This window comes from Scardinius erythrophthalmus, assembly GCF_964197995.2.
Source record: "Scardinius erythrophthalmus genome assembly, chromosome: 4".
Classification (NCBI taxonomy): Eukaryota; Metazoa; Chordata; class Actinopteri; order Cypriniformes; family Leuciscidae; genus Scardinius; species Scardinius erythrophthalmus.
Window position 1 is genome coordinate 4,061,342 of NC_138224.1, and position 18,115 is coordinate 4,079,456.

At 37.4% G+C, this 18,115-nt stretch overlaps 1 protein-coding gene across 3 annotated transcripts in view; it reads left to right on the forward strand.

Annotated features, from left to right (window-relative positions):
• The window catches only part of kcnc2 (potassium voltage-gated channel, Shaw-related subfamily, member 2), a 65,470-nt gene that overhangs the window by 30,579 nt on the left and 16,776 nt on the right, over positions 1 to 18,115 (forward strand). Inside the window, exons 2-5 of one of the 3 annotated variants that reach the window (XM_081363610.1) lie at positions 3,985 to 4,900; positions 10,696 to 10,866; positions 14,520 to 14,613; positions 17,009 to 17,238. In XM_081363610.1, coding sequence (XP_081219736.1) covers positions 3,985 to 4,900; positions 10,696 to 10,866; positions 14,520 to 14,581 — 1,149 coding nt within the window. In that variant the 3' untranslated portion in view covers positions 14,582 to 14,613; positions 17,009 to 17,238. Of the gene's footprint in view, positions 1 to 3,984; positions 4,901 to 10,695; positions 10,867 to 14,519; positions 14,614 to 17,008; positions 17,239 to 18,115 lie in introns of those variants that run through there. The other 2 variants (XM_081363608.1, XM_081363609.1) reach the window with 2 other exon arrangements.

Consider the following 18,115-nt stretch of genomic DNA (forward strand, 5'->3'; position numbering starts at 1 on the left):
TGTGTGAGTGAGTGAGTGAGTGTGAGTGTGTGTGTGTGTGTGTGTGTGAGATTTAGATGGGGTGTATTCTGATAATCATGGTCAGAGGAGTCTGACACACCAGGGTCTTGTTGCCGTGGAGCTTTTCCTGACACTGTTGCCTGGGAGACGGTGCCGTGTCTGCCATATGTTAAGAGCTGGGGGTCCTGAGAGAATCATCCACAGGTGACCTTCAGTCATGGCCAAAAACACACACACTCACACACACAGTTTCAGATACGTCTACAGCTTCACACGCGAATCAATCACCATTTTTAAGCAGCTTTGCATAAAAAGCAGAACTTTCTTTTATTAGCATCAGAACCTGTCACATAGACAGCACTATATGGCACGACACACACACACACACTTCGGGGAGTGCAAGAAGAGTGCATGTTTGATCCATTTTCCACGGACTTAAAGGAGTATAAAGCCTCTATATCAGCATAGAAAGCACCTCCAACGTCAATACAGATACCAGCCTCTCTTCAAAGGAGCTCAGCTCCTTCAAATAGATTTTTCTGTCATGCGGGACTTATCTGAAATTTATTATTTTTATTTTCCAGGTGTTCTAATCCATCCACTGTAACTGTCAAATGTACACTAAATATTGCTGCTCCTGGGCAACTGCTTTTTTTTGCTTACTGAGCTGCATTTTTGAAACCTAGTGAGCTGTGCTGTTGTCTTCTCTGCCTTATAAGGCAACATCCTAACTGAATAAAACCTCATAAGTGGCTGATTTAAAATACTGCTCATGGTGTAGCAACTCTGTAAATGATCAGGCACATCTCAGTTTTAGACAGATATTGTTCATTATAATTGTGCATCTTTAATAGTTTTCTAGCAATACTTTTCAGTATTTTTGAATCAGATTTCTATCGACCATCTGCTTCGAAATTTTTTATTTCTGGTATTCAGGGATATATATTTATTTTAAAGTAAGGTTGTAATGCATGCATGTACTTGTACTTGCATATGTATATATATACCACAAAATTAATAATAAATGATATGCATGTATTTATATATATATATATATATATATATATATATATATATATATATACATTAATTTACATAAAATATTTTTTTATTGTAATGTTTTTTATTTTAATGCATAGATATAATTGCATGTGTGTGTGTATATATATATATATATATATATATATATATATATATATAAATCTTTTTTTGTTCTTTTTTTGTGTGTGTGTCTTTATTGTAATAAATGCATGCATATGATTTGTGACTTTTTATCTCATAATGTCACTATTTCATATTTTAAATGTTACGTCACAAATACCTTTTGCTTTTTTTTGACTGAGGCACAAATATGCCTCCTAATAAATTATTTGTCAGGTGCATAAAAATGCAGCCTATAGTTGAGCAGCTCACCAGGTTTTAGAATCAGAGCAAATGAAGCCCTATAAGGCTGTGTTCAAACTGCGATAAGAAGACGTCACGCGGCGCGCTGTCATACGGAAGTAAACACTGGAAGGATGACATTCAAGTAAGCGATTGTGCATTTATTTATAGTGTGATCTGCCGCAGAACCCAGCAAACTTATGCGCAGACAATATTACAAACAAAGACGGGGATGCAAAAAGAGTTTTTAAACATTTATGATGTTTTTCTTGTGTGTATAGAGCTGTCACTGTAACACTTATAAGTTCTGACACATAATTGTCTTTTCACTTACTATCTTTCACAACTGTCTTAATCATTTCTGCTATGTGAAATCTTTGAAGTGACTCCCATGAGCGCAAAATTGTGACGGATGTCGATCAACAGTGACGTAAAGGTCGCATGAATTCCAATATGCAGTTGCATTGCAAAACATCTGTCTTGTATCAGATTTAGGACCACATATTGAAGTGGAAAGATCATAATTGACATAAGTGAGACATAATTGAAAAGATCAGATTCCATGTGGTTTGTGTCATGAGAAAAAAAAAAAAATCAGATTTGGGCCACATTTTCCTGCAGTCTGAACGTAGCCTATAAAGTGTACACGTGAAAGTATAGCTAAGCTTTAGGCTGCTTGCTTGGCTTATGAAGTCACTGGGTATAAAGCGAGGTTAGTGTGGATGTGAAACCCCACACAGATCCCTGCCAGCTGCGTTCACTGCCAAACCCCACATTAGACTTCTGAAGCCTGCGGTGGATGACAAGATCATTAGATACTGCTTACAAGTGTACCGCACGCGCAGTAGACCAACAAAGACCCTATTATAGTGCGTTTGGAGGTTGTTTTCATTGTCTGATCCCATAATGCTTCGGTCCTGATCATTTCTGCTGGCTTTGCAGTGATTATAGCCCTCCAGACGAGTTAAAGCCTCATTAGGACGCTAAAACAAAGCAAGAGTAAAAGCGAGAGACAGGCCCCTTTGAGACGCTATCCAGAGGGGACAGGCTGTCCCGCGCTGATGTCTTTTCACATTCGGCAGAGCCGGCTTCTGCCTTTAGCGACACTTTGACTGGAGATTTCTCAGTTCTGTGCTGCTGATCTGGTATTCTAGCACTTGCACATCACAGGCTCGCCGTGAATATAAGGGGTGAGATACGAGTGCATAATTGAGTTATGCGAGTGTGTATGTTTGTGGTTGAGTGACGGCACACGGGGTCTGTTATGATGTGTGCTTTCTGAATAATTGTGTGGACATTAAGGTGATGTGTTGACAGACGGGACGGGAGTGCTGTTGTGTGGGCTGAACGCAGCTGCTACAAGGTCTGACTCACTCATTTGACGGCTTTTATTGACATTAAATATTACACGCTGATGACCGGCCAAGATACTAGAAGAGTGTTTTGCTTTGTTGTGCCTCACATTATCGTGACAACAGTGGTGGAGAGAAACTCACTAAAAGTGCAATGCTATTCATGTCACGATGAATGCTGCTGTACCACAGACAAGCAATATATCTGAGACAATACTGGAAATAAATGTGCCTTTCCAAAAAGTTGCACCTCTCCCTCATATGAAACTTTGGGAAATGCTTTTTAATAGGCCGTCCAAATGAACCGATTCACAAGAATGAGTATGTTCCTTTGGGTGGTTCATGAATCAATCCAAAATGATTATTTGCATGGCATTTTTTTGTAATAGTAATATAGAAAATAAATCATATTTATTACAGTAATTTTGTGAAAAAAAAATCACTAATTGTTTTTGATAAATGAATACTGTTCTGATTCCAAATCCCGTTTTGTGTATATATATATATATATATATATATACAGTATATGTGTATGTATGTGTGTGTATATATGTGTGTATATTATATATGTGTATGTACATGTATGTGTGTGTGTGTGTGTGTGTGTATATATGTGTGTATATTATGTGTGTGTGTGTGTGTGTGTGTGTGTATGTGTGTGTGTGTGTGTGTGTGTGTGTGTGTGTGTGTGTGTGTGTGTGTGTGTGTGTGTGTATGTGTGTGTGTGTGTGTGTGTGTGTGTGTGTGTGTGTGTGTGTGTGTGTATGTATGTGTGTATGTGTGTATATATATACTTTATATATATATATGTGTGTGTATATGTAATGTGTGTGTGTTATTTTTATACGTATAACATCATACTTGTATAAAAATGATAAATATGGAATATTTAAATGATGTTAAATATTAAAGAAAATCTTTGATGCATAATTTATGCTTTTTATAAGTCATGTTATATTATATCCCAAATAGCTACAGTTTCCCCAACACTGCTTGGCAAAGCTTTCACAGGCTTTCATAGAAATATTCCAAAGTCCTTGAAAACACAGTATTTTTAAGACTCAACAAATAAAAACAAGGACAACTGGACATTGAATAACAGTATAAAGACCAAGAGCTCACGTCCTACCAATAGTTGCTAATGGATGTCAGCGCCATTCAAGCTAAACAATAGCTGACCTCGTAAATATAGTGGCGTTGTTTGAAACCGCACTCACTTCTCCGTCTCTCTCTCTCTTTCTCTTCCCAGTTCATTGCATTCGCCTCCTTGTTCTTCATCCTGGTTTCCATCACAACCTTCTGCCTGGAGACCCACGAGGCCTTCAACACGGTCATCAACAAGACGGACGTGTCTCGCAACGACAGTCTGCAGTACGAGATCGAGACGGATCCGGCGCTCACCTACGTGGAGGGAGTTTGCGTTCTCTGGTTCACCTTCGAGTTCCTGGTGCGCGTGACGTTCAGTCCGGATAAGCTCGAGTTCGTCAAGAGCGTCCTCAACATCATAGACTTCGTGGCCATTTTGCCGTTTTACTTGGAGGTCGGATTGAGCGGACTTTCCTCCAAAGCGGCCAAAGATGTTTTGGGCTTCTTGCGGGTGGTGCGTTTCGTGCGGATCTTGCGGATCTTCAAGTTGACGCGCCACTTCGTGGGCCTTCGCGTATTGGGACACACTCTCCGCGCGAGCACAAACGAGTTCCTGCTCCTCATCATCTTCCTGGCGTTGGGCGTGCTCATCTTCGCCACCATGATCTACTACGCCGAGCGGATCGGAGCCAGTCCGACCGACCCTACGGCCAGCCAGCACACTATGTTCAAGAACATCCCCATTGGCTTTTGGTGGGCTGTGGTCACTATGACCACTTTGGGCTATGGAGACATGTACCCTCAGACGTGGTCTGGCATGGTTGTGGGCGCGCTGTGTGCCCTCGCCGGCGTGCTTACGATAGCCATGCCGGTGCCCGTCATCGTCAATAACTTTGGCATGTACTACTCGCTAGCCATGGCCAAACAGAAGCTCCCCAGGAAGAGAAAGAAACACATCCCTCAGGTTGTGCAGACTGGCTCGCCATCTTACTGCAAAACTGATCTGAGTACAGCATGCAACAGCACGCAGGGAGAGCTGTGCCTCGGCCAGAGCAGAGGACTGGAGCGCCACCGCTCAGGTGAGAGCCTGTTCAACACATGCCGTCATTTAAAGGCCTCATGAAGTCTGTTGTCTTGTAGTATGAATATGTTAGTCTTACTGTTATCTATAAGCTATTGTGCTCCAAAACAATGACGAAATTCGCATTTAGAAGATGTAAGCATTAGGGTGGTCCTTATCAAGTCCATTTTTTTTTTTTTTGCAAAATGTTAGTGTCTTAACCTTTTAAACTGTTCCTTTTAACTTCAAAATTAGAAATATGCAAAAATGTTGACCAAAAAAATGATATTTAGAGGTAGCTCAATCATGTGGAAGATTGCCTATGTTAAGCTGTGCGGCGTTATTGTGATATGCAAGTAATATTAAAAGTTGCTGCAAATGAACTACATTTTATTGAAATCAGTGCAACACTGACATGACAACAATGACAACAATCTCAAAAAAGCACCAAGTTTTCAACAATCCCTCATTTCTGATGCTCAGCAGTCAGTGTTGACTTTTTGCAGTCTGAATAGATCCATCGGTGATCTTCCACCACATGAAGGAGAAACTGCAACTGTTCTTCAGAGTGTGATTCGGCCAAAGTTCCGGGTCAATTTCAAGGAACGTAATGTAATTTTTTAAACCAAAAAATGTGCTCTAAACCCAAACAATAACCAAGGTGATCATCAATAGAAATATGTATTGATTCCACCAGGAAAGGTAAATCTGCTAAACCGGGTCATGGATGGATTAATTTGGATTTAGTTTCTACAATAAGTAAACTGAGATATGTATCTAAATTACATATTTAGGAATATATGGAGCATTAGATGCTTTTATGGAGATTTTATTGGAATTTTACTAGCCAGGTACAATACCAAATCAAATTATCTGTTTTTACGAAAATCATCAAAATCTCAGAAAGTTTAAAGCTATTGAGCTACCAGTAATTATTATGTTACTGCCATAAAAATTGCCATGCTGTATTTTCTTATATAAAGGAACAATTTGAAGGGTTAAGAGCATGACAATTGGATACTTTAAAAATAAGGACCACCCTAGTAAGCATTCAAAACTCACAGTCTCTCACTATCATTCTGCACTTCAGCTTAGGGCTATCGAAAAATTATCACGATATAATGTTTCATATCGTTCGGTGTCGATGATTATTGACATTTATTAATAATTTTTTTTTTTTTAAAGACGAGTAGAAAAGTTAGATTTTTTTTAGGCAAACAATAAATTATATTAGTTTTAGCAGTCAAAAACTAAATGTAAACAAAAATATCTTCTTTATGTCTTATATTAAGATAAAAAAGTAAGTGTTAAAGAAACTCTCGAACTTAAATAAAATGTTACAAAATGTGTGCAATGTAGTGTGTAAACGTAGAACAATCAAAGCTAACTTTGAGGTAGATCAACATCTGTAATAAGTAGGGGTGTAATGGTTCACAAAATTCACGGTTCGGTTCGGTACGACACAGTGGTGTCGCGGTTCGGTACGTTTCCGAAATCGAAAAGAAAAAAAGCGATTTATTATTTATTAAAATATTATTTTTTTAAATAAGTGTGAGTTTTCCTACATCTTGAAACTTTTAGTTTTATAAATGGGGTAATCTTTGAAGGATGAACAAGTAATGTTTTGGTCATCACATTAAAAATAACGTTCAGCTTCTCATCAGATTTTCTGTCCAATCAAATGCTCTCTAGAATCTGAAGCTCCGCCCCCTACATTATAAATAGACGCTGAAGCTGCATCAGTCACTTGTTCACACATTTACTATTTTGTGTATGGTGAATGGCACATAGTGCACTATATAGGGTATAGGAAATGATTCAGACAGTGTAAATATGCTTTCCATTGATTTGGAGGAGACTGCGGCTTTACCGAGCTCAACGGCTCTGGCCGAGCTGTGATATAAACTAAACTCTACTGGCTATTTTAAAAAAAGGGGAGGAGCTGATCGATATATCCCGCCCTGTCTTTTCGTTTCAATGCACTTCAGTGGGTCTATAACACATGTAAAGGTGGAATGCCACTTTGGGAGTCACTTTCTGGATGTACTCTGTAGAAGAAGGTTTTCAAATGTGGATCCGCAATGAAACTGCAGGGGGTTTGTGAGTTGATTAAAAGCTAATACAGTGAAAAAAATAATAATTTTCACTCTGAAAATGCTAGTAAATTTCACAAATAATTACAAAGAAAAAGCACATTGAATTAAATGTGAAATTTGAAGTAGATAGACTGAAATGGTATTTTCTTTTTTCTTTTTAACTTTTTTGAATGTTAAACTAAAATAAATAAATGGAGTTGCACGACAGTGTGACTAGGGCAGGGCGATATGGAGCAAAAAATATATCTCGATATATTTTGCTATATCTCGATATACGATATATATCTCTATCTTTACAGGAAAAAGAACCCCCCAAAAACTACTGCAAAAACAAATATGCCAAATATCATACCACGTCTTTTTTATTGAAGTGCAAAGAGGTAGGCAGTTCATGTAGGAACAAGTGCTTCTGCAACATTTTTAAATAATATATTTTTTTATTCTTTTTTTATAATTAAAACTAACATCATAAAGTATGATTTGTTTACTTTGAGCAATTCTGGAGCTATAATTGACTCTAGGAGCATATAAAACAAAACAGCTCCTTGGAAAAAATGAAATGTAATATGTAGTAGTTATAAACAAAGGTTTATTTTAGTTCAGATTAACATTTGAGGCTATTGTATTCATAATGTCAAAATAAAACCGACGTAATGTTACTTGAAGGCATTAGAGCCTACTATTCCTGCTAAACTTCCATGGTTGCAGTTAGTGTACTACAGTAAATCCACGGTGAATGTTGCTGATCTGTGGACACTGGATAGTTCATTCATGGCACAATGTTTCTTCCTGGTTTCCACGTCAGCGCTGTTTGATCCGTTAATAACGGAGAAATGTGAATGTTTCTTACTAGATCTCGCAGCGATGTTATTACTTCAGTGGCGAATTCAAATGCTATCTTTACTGGATCTCTTATTAGCGCCGTGTAGTAACAGTGTCGCTTGATCACGATCGGCTCGCGCTGCTTTGGTCCAAACTGATTAACGGTCCTTCAAACACACAATAACGAGCAGTTTCGTTCTGCTTGCAGTACGTTTGCCATTTGATGTTGGGCAATGTTGTGGTCGCGCCGGCGTCTCTTACATTATGAGCGTGCTTGCCATGCGCAACGTGCCTACATTTGAAATAACACGATTTTTATAAATATAAACAATATATCGATATACGATATGTCAAAATCCATATCGTGTTTAAAAAATATCTCGATATATTTTAAATATCGAGATATCGCCCACCCCTAAGTGTGACATGCCACAAATGCCCTGTTAACACCTGGTATTAAGATGCATTTTGGTCGATCAGATCACAAGTGGACGATGCTAAATACTGGTGTAAACGGGGTCAAAAACGCTTTGAGCTTGTCCACTTTCGACCACTTCCAGAGAAAGACGAAAACGCATTCGACCGGATTGCTTCCATAGTGTAAACGCTCATGTGTTCGAATGTGTTCAAACAGCCACAGAAGACCATCTACTCTCCGCCTGCTGACATAATGCGGGAACATTATGGGAAGAGCTCTAGCCAGACGGGATTTAAACTTTGAAGACCCAAGTTTTGTAAACTTTGAACGGCTGAAGACCCAAGTTTGGTTTGAAGACGGAAAACTTACCAAGCGTACCAATTCTCTCACCATTCCTGATTTCTAACACACACTCACAGCGTTCGACTGGTCTTGAGAAACGAAAGCTGCTGCTCTGTGTGTTTTACCATAGTCTCTGGTCGTGTTCACATGTAAATTGCGCAAGCTTATTTTGCCCATTAGATTGAAAGGTCTGAAAAAGCCCATACATTTACCCTCCCCTCGAAGAAAACAGGATAGAAGTTGATGAAAGTGGACAAAGGAAATGGATTAAAACACCAGGTGTAAACGGGAATGTCTCCCTCGTCTAGTGATCCGATCAACCAAAACGCATCTTAATACCAGGTGTAAACAAGGCCATAATAACCAATGACATGAGACATCAATGACATCATTGTTTTTGAATTGAAAACAAGTGGGAAAGAGAGTTTGAACGACATGAGGAAGTTTTCATTTTTGCTGAACTATACCTTAAAGTAAGACTCTATTCCACTGAGTCAGGTGTGTGTTCCTCCTGGAGGGTTAAAGCTGATGGCGTATGAGAGACAGGATTGCTTGCAGAGCGGAGGATAAGAGAGGGTGCAGATCTGTCCTGTTGCCACGGAGATGCGATCAGGAGCCTGAAGATGGGCTGGATTTCACTGCGATATTTCAGTCTGAATGTAGAGACTAAACTGCAGTTTGATGCTGGTCAGATTTTAGGATGCTGTGCATGTTGGTCATTTACATGTGATGTGCTTTTTGCTGTTTGATGGTTTTCACGGGATTTAACAGTGGAAAAAGTCAAGCCTTAAATTAGCTGTCCAACTGTGTTTGAGCAAATAACACATATGTAACGCTTCTGACTTGGGTCAGGTGAACCCGAAATAGGTTTTTTTTTTTTTACAGGGTTTCCAGTATATACAGACTATACATTACTCGCCTGTTTTCAAGTTGGGGAAAAAAGTCATCATTGTGTTTTCCTGATCAGTTTTGTTATTATGAACTAAAACTAAAAACTAAAATAAAACTATTAAAATTGAGTTTGTGTTAATTGAAATAAAATAAAATATTAAACTAAATAAAAAATCAAATCAAATAAAAATACAACTAAATAAAATAAAATAAATCTGAAATAAATATTAGATGAAAAATTAAAGCAAAAAAACAACTACTAGCTGAACAACTAGCTGAAATAAAATAGGTTTAAGGTGAAGTAGTAAAATGACTAAAGCTAAAACTGAAATAGAAATAACAAGAAAATAAAAATGACAAAAGCTCACAACGAAATTACTAATACTTAAACTGAAATTAAGATGAAAACTGAAAATATAAAGCTAATTCAATATATTAATAAATGCTATAGAAAATTAGATGGGAGGAAAAGTTATATTTCAATGCTTTTGCGTTCTCTTGCAAAAGTTTTGCGTTCCCCAAGAATCTTTGCGTTCATTCACAAAACTTTTGAGTTCTTCATGAGCGAAAACAAAACAAAGTTTCTAGAGGGAAAACATTGAAATACATTTTTTCCTCCCACCTCATATTTTTCCCACTATCATATCCCTTTAGTGGCTCCGTAGTTCATGATCAATTGAGTTAAAAAATGCACGTTAAATTCATATTTTATTTATGGTAAATGAAAATGGACTGAAATGAACCGATGGATATTACATGTTAGTTAGTCAATGATGCATCATTGCATCAAATGACAAAAAGGTCTTAAAAGTTAATTAAAATGAACCTTGTTGTGGAATAATACATTTAAAAAGATCTTTCATATACAAGTTATTTTCCAAATGCATAATTTTCCATTGACTTCTGCTGATTTTATTACGAGTAAATGATATTTTGTCTCCTCTCTCACAGATGTCTGTCTGCATTGTTACATTTTCATTAAGACATTACTTTGGATCTTTTTTAAGCCGTTTTTCTTTAACAATATAGGCAGTTTCAGGTTTTACTATCCTTATTCGGGACATTTGATGCCCACAATGTAGGTAAACCCTGACCCACACACAGCTTCTGATGACTCATTCGTTCGACCCAATTTCGGTCCTATTTTCGTCTTGTGATTGACCTCTCACCTCTGTCTCTAGCTGGTACGTGTCCCAAATAAGCAGATGTTGTTTTTCACTGTTCGTGCTCTTCATTTCCCACCAGTGTTGTCTGCGGACTGCAGCGCAGGAAGTGACATCACCATGTCTCCAGAGGAGCGGATACCCATGCGTCACTCCAGCATGCGTGAACAGGACCGTCACACTGAAGGCACGTGCTTCCTATTGGCCGCCAGCGATTACACCTGCACAGCAGATACAGCTATTCGAAAAACAGGTATATTCTGCTCGTCCAATCAAAGCCTTCCATTCTTCATATTAGCATATATGTCCAAACAAATGTCCATCACATTTCTTAAACTCTAAACCCATTTCATCCCTTATATCTGTCAATCCATTGTCATAAACATTGACTCATGGATGGAAATGAAGAACTTTAACTGTTCAGGTTTATATTGTATACAGATCATTTATAGTTTTTGCCTTGCTCAATATGAGTCTGTTTTCCTCGCTCTCCTCCATTTTCAAAGAGGTCCTATGATGCTTTTTATACATGTTCAACTCTCTCTAGTGTGTAATGTTGCTGTTTAAGCCTGAAAAAGGGAGTTATTCTCTATGTCAGTGTTTCTGAACTCCCTGAAACATTGTAGTCAAACACGTCACAATATTTCTTATTTAAATAATTTATACGCTGAATAAAGGGGCGGGGCTTGGTTGAGCTTGTTGGTAGTGTGTTGAAACTCTTGGTTATGGTAAGGGGCGGGACATTTCCCAAACACACTCGAAGCGCTTGACCAATCACAACACACTGTTCCAGCTGACCAATCAGAGCACAGTGTGCTTTTCAGAAGGAGGGGCTTCATAAAGACAGGAACTAAACAGAGCGTTACTGACAGACTGGGACGAGATGTCCTGCAACAATGGAGAATATGTGAATGTTTTTAACATTCAAGCATGAAAACCTGTTATAGTAGAGCCCTAAAGGTCATAATAGGTCCCTCTTTAAAAGTCTATTTATTTTGCTGTCCTACCTATGCATCATTATTTGGCTGGCATTATTTTTGCATTGCTTTTGCATTTTGCATGAATACTTAACTAGCATGACCCTATAAGGCAAATGTTGAGTTGGCACCCAAGACCACATGGCTGTACTGTTTGACAGACACAAATGCTAATAACCCTGCTGGGAGGTTAAATGCGGACCAGCTCAAGGGCAAAGGCACCCGGAGGGGCCAAGTTTGTAAGGTCAAACTCTGTCCCAGCCTGGCGTCCCCTCAACACTACCCGTGCTAAAGGGCAGTAGAAGGTTAGCACTAGCTAAACAGACTTATTGAGCCCATTTACATGCACATTCTTACCCCGGTTATACTTAATAAGCCGACAGTAAATGTGCTCATGTAAACACTTTAAACCGTTTTCCTTTATCGGAGAGAAACGGCTTAAGCATAAACCGATCAACACAACTAGATTTTCGCCTCTCACCACGATTTCTCCCAGCATGTAAACACATTAACCTGCGTTCTCATTGAAGTGTGTGATGTGTGATGGGAAAGCAACTTTACTGCGAATCTGCATCCAGACAGAGCGAGCGTTTCGCTGTAGGGGAGGAGGAGATATATTGCAAACTCTGACTCTTTCTTGACCCCAGAAATTGTAAAAATGTGTTCTCATCTCGTGTGTGAGTGCCTCAGTCAAAATGCGTGAGAGGATAATATATGAGTCTGTAAGTTTCCCACTTTTTAATGCTTTATTTAACATCACAACAAACATTACATGTGAAATACTCAGTCAGATACACAAAAGATTACATTTTGACGGTTTACTTGCGTTGCCGGGTTATTGGTTTGCATGTAAACCGGGACAACATGTTATTAGCGTATTTTTGTGAGTTATCAGCATGTTGGTTTGCATGTAAACAGGCTCATTGTTGCTCTATGGCTGTGCATGACAAGTCACTCTACAAGCAATAGTAATATATTACAGGGCCAACATATAGATATATATTATTGTTTTATTTTGTTTTATTTATGAGGACAAGAGCTCCGAATAACCGTCTTCCATTATATACTATTACAATCCGATATACATGATACTGTACGTACTAACCAATATCATTTACTTGCATTGATCATCGTTTCATGATGTGTAAACAACATTCTAGAATTGCGTATATGGTCAGGACTGTTACTGTACACGGCTCTATATACTGAACTGCTGATCATGGATGAAACTCTGTCCATGAATGGCTGAAATATGTATATTTGCTTTGTGAGCTTTTTAGCAACTTTTGTACAGTTTTAGTTGGCATTTCCATCCAGACTGGCTTTGAATTTTGTTTGTTTTTGTTAAATTTCATCATCATCATCCTCCTCCTCATCATCATCATCATCATCATCACCATCATCACCATCATAACTAAACTGTGTTTTAGTCCCTTGAGAAAATCGTTATCATAGTAATTTGTTTAGGAAATTATAATGCCCTATTTATGTATTGATCATTTAGCAATTCGGTTTCTCACAATTACTGAGCACATGATTGCACACGAAACATGTTCAGTGATCAAAATGAAACACTAAAACGAGCCAAAAAGCTTCTATTATATAAATGTTCTAGACATTCAATGTGAAAATTGCATCATTCTGATCGCTGGACACACAGTAAATGTGATGTGGTCTTATTTGTGTGCGCATATATCTCACGCCTGTCTGTCACGAGACACTTTTGTATTTGTTTTGTGTGTCTTTGTGCTCTTAATGTTGCGTTCTCTCACGTCTGAAGGCTTTGAGAAATCCCGAAGCTTAAACAACATAGCCGGCACTCTCCGTCTCTCTCCAGTGACCTCGCCCTGTCCGATTCACCGCTCCCCTATCCCGTCCATCTTCTGAGGCCACGCCTACTCACACATGCACTGCAGAGACTCCGCCCACTATACATTATACTCTACCCTTTGTGAATATAATGATTATTATGTATAGAACTGTATGTGATATGAGAAAGTAAAAAAAAAAAAAGAAAAAATTACATTTTAGGGTGAATCTCACAAAATCATAATAGAATATATATATCTATTGCTTAGTGGAAAAAAAAGCAAGAAGACATTTTAGGGTGAATCTCACAAAATCATAACAGAAAATATATATATATATATATATTGCTTAGTAAAAAAAAATGAAGCCTATTTTAAGACTTTTTTTTTTGCATTGTGACATTTCAGTTAAACACAATTTCCCCTCAAATCATCAATGCTTTAAAAAATTATTTGTAATTCCCATTATTCTTAGTGATTATTCTGACGAGATTATCATTCTTGTATAATAGTATAAAAAACCACACTTTAAAATATAAATATCTATATTGTATTACAGTAATGAGAATTATCTTTTTTTTCATAAATTAATACCATGATGCATAATTACATTTTTAAATATATATATATATATATATATATATATATATATGACAATTAATATATTTTTTGGATAAAATTTAAATGAAAAAAAATTTTGTTGTTGAACATGTCTCAATGGAAAATGTTTAAAAATCTTAAACTGGCTTAATTTGCTTTCGTGAGCTTCACGCATTTTATTTGATCTTCTCGCATTAACTTGCAAAACATTAATTGAGGGAGAGAGCAGATAACTAACTTCAGATCTATTTGACACTGATGTTTCCAAAAGCAAGAGCAGAATGAGATATAATTAGAAAAGCACGACCTCGCTGTCTGTTTGGATTTAATTGTCTGTTTGTCTGTATAAATGTTCATGTTTGGAGCTAGCAGTTTGTAGTTGGTGTGTGCATGGACCGCTCTGTCTGGAGACGTGTGTGTGAAGCCGTGGAGAGTCCGTGAACCGTCTCATGCATGACCTCTGTCTCCACCCTCTCTTGGCACGTACTGAACCGGCATCATTACACTGGTTGTACACACAGATAACTGCTCAGAGCTTGTGTTCACGGGGTTCAGCCGAACAGAGGGGAACGTTCTGTCTTAAAAGGGAGGGAACGGCCCAGACGAGACTCACAGGTAACAGACGCTCTCGTGCTGTGTGATCATGATGTCACTGGGGAGAGAGAATGACTCTAATTGGCCTAACTTGTTCAGATCGCAGTCAGATGTTGATTCAATTCAAAGAAAGCATTCAAAGTCAACATGAAATGCTGTTTTAATTGATTGAATGGTGAAAAGTGGGCGTTACCCAACTAGGGGTGGAACAAGTAAAACATTTCACTTCCCATCAAAAGTTTGGGGTCAGTATGATTTATAATGTTTCTGAAAGAAGTCTCTTGTGCCCACCGAGGCTGCATTTATTTGATCAAAAATACAGGAGAAATTGAGACATATTGTTATGATGTACAGCTGAAACTAATATATAGACTCATTACATGCAAAGTGAGATATTTCAAGCCTTTATTTGTTATAATTTTGATGATTATGGCTTACAGCTTATGAAAATTTTCAAAATTTCTGAGATTTTGAATTCAGGGTTTGCATAAGCTGTGAGCCATAATCATCAAAATTAAAGGTTGAAATATCTCACTTTGCATGTAATGAGTCTATATTATATATTAGTTTCACCTTTTAAGTTGAATTGCTAAAATACATGAACTTTTGCACAATATTCACATTTTTCGACTTTCACCTAAAATAGCTGTTTTCTATGTGAATGTATCGTAAGATGTCATTTATTCCTGCTGAATTTTCAGCATCATTACTCCAGTCTTCAGTGTCACATGATCCTTCAGAAATCAGTCTAATATGATGATTTGCTGCTCAAGATATATATGAACCATTATTAATTAACTGATAATAATTGAACAAATCTGCATATGATGTAATGATGCTGAAAATCCAGCTTTGATCACAGGAATAAATTACACTTTAAAATACATTGACATAGAAAACAGCCATTTTAGATCGTAATAATATTTCACATTTTTTCCTGTATTTTAGATCAAATAATCGCAGCCTCGTGGACACGAGACTTCTTTCAAAATCATTATAAATCATTCTAACCCCAAACTTTTGAACGGTATAGTGTATGTTTTTATTAAAACGTGCTCTTATGTTTTTTTGCACAGGAACGTGTTTCTGATTCCATGTTGACTTCAGTTCGCTCTCTTGATGTAAACTGTAAATGCATCAATGAGTCATGTATTTCTATTCATGCTTGCAGACACATTCATAGTCACAAGTAATTTAATACATGGTCTGATCTAAAATATTTCATCATTCATTATTGAATACAGACAAACAACTCACGTCACCCGAGTCATTCATCTGCATCCTCTATACTCTGTGTGATACATATGTATTTTTAGCCAATGCTAATTATGCTGGATTTTAATCGAGAGATAATTCAAAGATTTATCCTGAGCATCATGTGAGTGGATCTAGAAGGGAAGGTTGCTAAGCAACTGGCATAGGGAGATTTTCTGTCACGCATCCTCAGCATAAACTTCATTTGCCACTTTGTGTCACACCCTGCACAGTGTGTTACCTGAAATGTTTTCGCAAGCAATAAAGAGCGCTGTAAGTGTACACCTGAAATGCTGTTTGCTCACTCTGCACGTCCTGAATGTTTGATTGTATATCACTGAAAAGCTGTAATATTTATATATGATCATATAAGAGATGTACTCAGAGATGAATTATTATGTTATGATGTTAGGGTGAATCTCACATAGAAACATCAGGTCACATTTAATCCCAAAATCCAAAGAAATTATATTTTGCATAAATAAACAAAAAAAAATCTGTATTTATTTTTGCATTGCACAATGACAATTAAGTCAAATTTCTTTAATGGAGAAATTGAATGCATAAAATCTCACTTTTATTTGTTTTATTTACATAAATTCAGTCAGTGTTATTTCAGCTTCGAGGTACTATTATATATCATGTTTTGAATTAGTTTGCATTTTTAGTTACAGTTTTAGTAATTTGGTTGTGTGTTTTTGTCATACTACTTTATACATTTTTATTTCAGTTTTAGTCTTAGTTATTTTAGAACGTCAAGTTAAGCTTATTTTATTTCAGCTAATGGCCAAGTCATCATTTCTCATTGTCAAGTTTTTTTTAACATTTTATTTTATTTCAGTTCAAGTTTATTATATTTCAATTAACAGTTTTAGTTTATGAATTCAGTACGAAAGAATACTGTTAAAATACAGCATCACAGTGCAAATCTTAACGGCCCAAAAAATGTATAATTTCCCTTTTTATTCATGCAAAATATAATTTCTTCAGGGCGAAATTTGACCCAGATGTTTTTTGACATTATTTATGAGATTCACTTGTTCAAAGATGCAATATATTTTGCCTACAAATGTTTCTTTTGTTGTTGTTTTTTTTTCAAAAAAGAAGAAATTGCTCATATTGAAGCGCATTACTGATGCAGCGGGTGTTGTTGCGTTCGCAGCTACTGTATCACCTCTGGCTGACGTACAGTTTATATCGGCCAGAGACGGGGAAGGCGGGGCCAGCAGAGACTCAGATGGATTTGATGAATTGGATTGGACAGTCTGGAATAGAATAAGCCTGTGATTGGACGGTTCTGAAAGCGGACGCTCTGTGAACGGACGGACTCCTCATGACCGTTGGAAATTCCCCGTTTTTTCTGTGTGGAAAAAGACTAAAGCCAGCTGGCACAAAAAAAAAAAAAAAAAAAGTCACGAAATGGATAGTGAAACGTTTCCTGCTTAAAACAAGTCGGCTCTCCATTTAAATGTCGCATCTGTATAAAGGACACACATCCACCCGTGGCTTCCCTTCTGTGTCAGGTAGCAAATCCCAAACCCCCTCGAACTCCTTTCCAAGGCCTGTCGTTGCAATAAGTGTATTAAGATATGTAGAGGCACAAGTGTTTAAAAATGAAGTATTGGTGTATCGACTATACTAAACTACAGAGTAGAGAGAGAGTAAACATGATCCGTTTAATAAATGTGACCTCCAGTCATTTATGCTTTTATCTGCTCTAGTATCTGGTGGATTCATTGTTGTCTCTCTGTGTGTGTGTGTGAGAGAGATGTTCATCTCAAATGGGACACTTGAAGACCTCATGAAAGCAGTTTTCTTTCTTTTGTTTTTAAAATAACCAATATACCTTATAGCTTACATGCCGTTGGTCAATGATGATGCCCTGTTAAGTTGAATATCAAGCTAAAATGTTTTATTTTTAACGTATACGTCTTCTAAAAGTTGATTTTGTCAGCTTTTAAGAGTGCACTTGCATATATGAAGCCACAAAACTCTCTATTTGAATGTCATGGGGTCTTTGAATGTGTGTGTTGATTTATCGCAGTTCTCTTTCCCATCCCCGTTTCCTGGAAAATTTGCCCAGTGCAACAATCAGATGTGATGTGCAATAATGATGTGAAACAAAGCTGCACCGATTCACACTGTGATTTGAGTTCAGTCCGTGACAGAGCCTCTGGAAACACACGCGCCGTGAACACACTCGCTCTAATTAGATCCTTTCATTTCTTTCAGCCATGGAGAGATTAGAGCTGTCACATCAGCGTGTGTG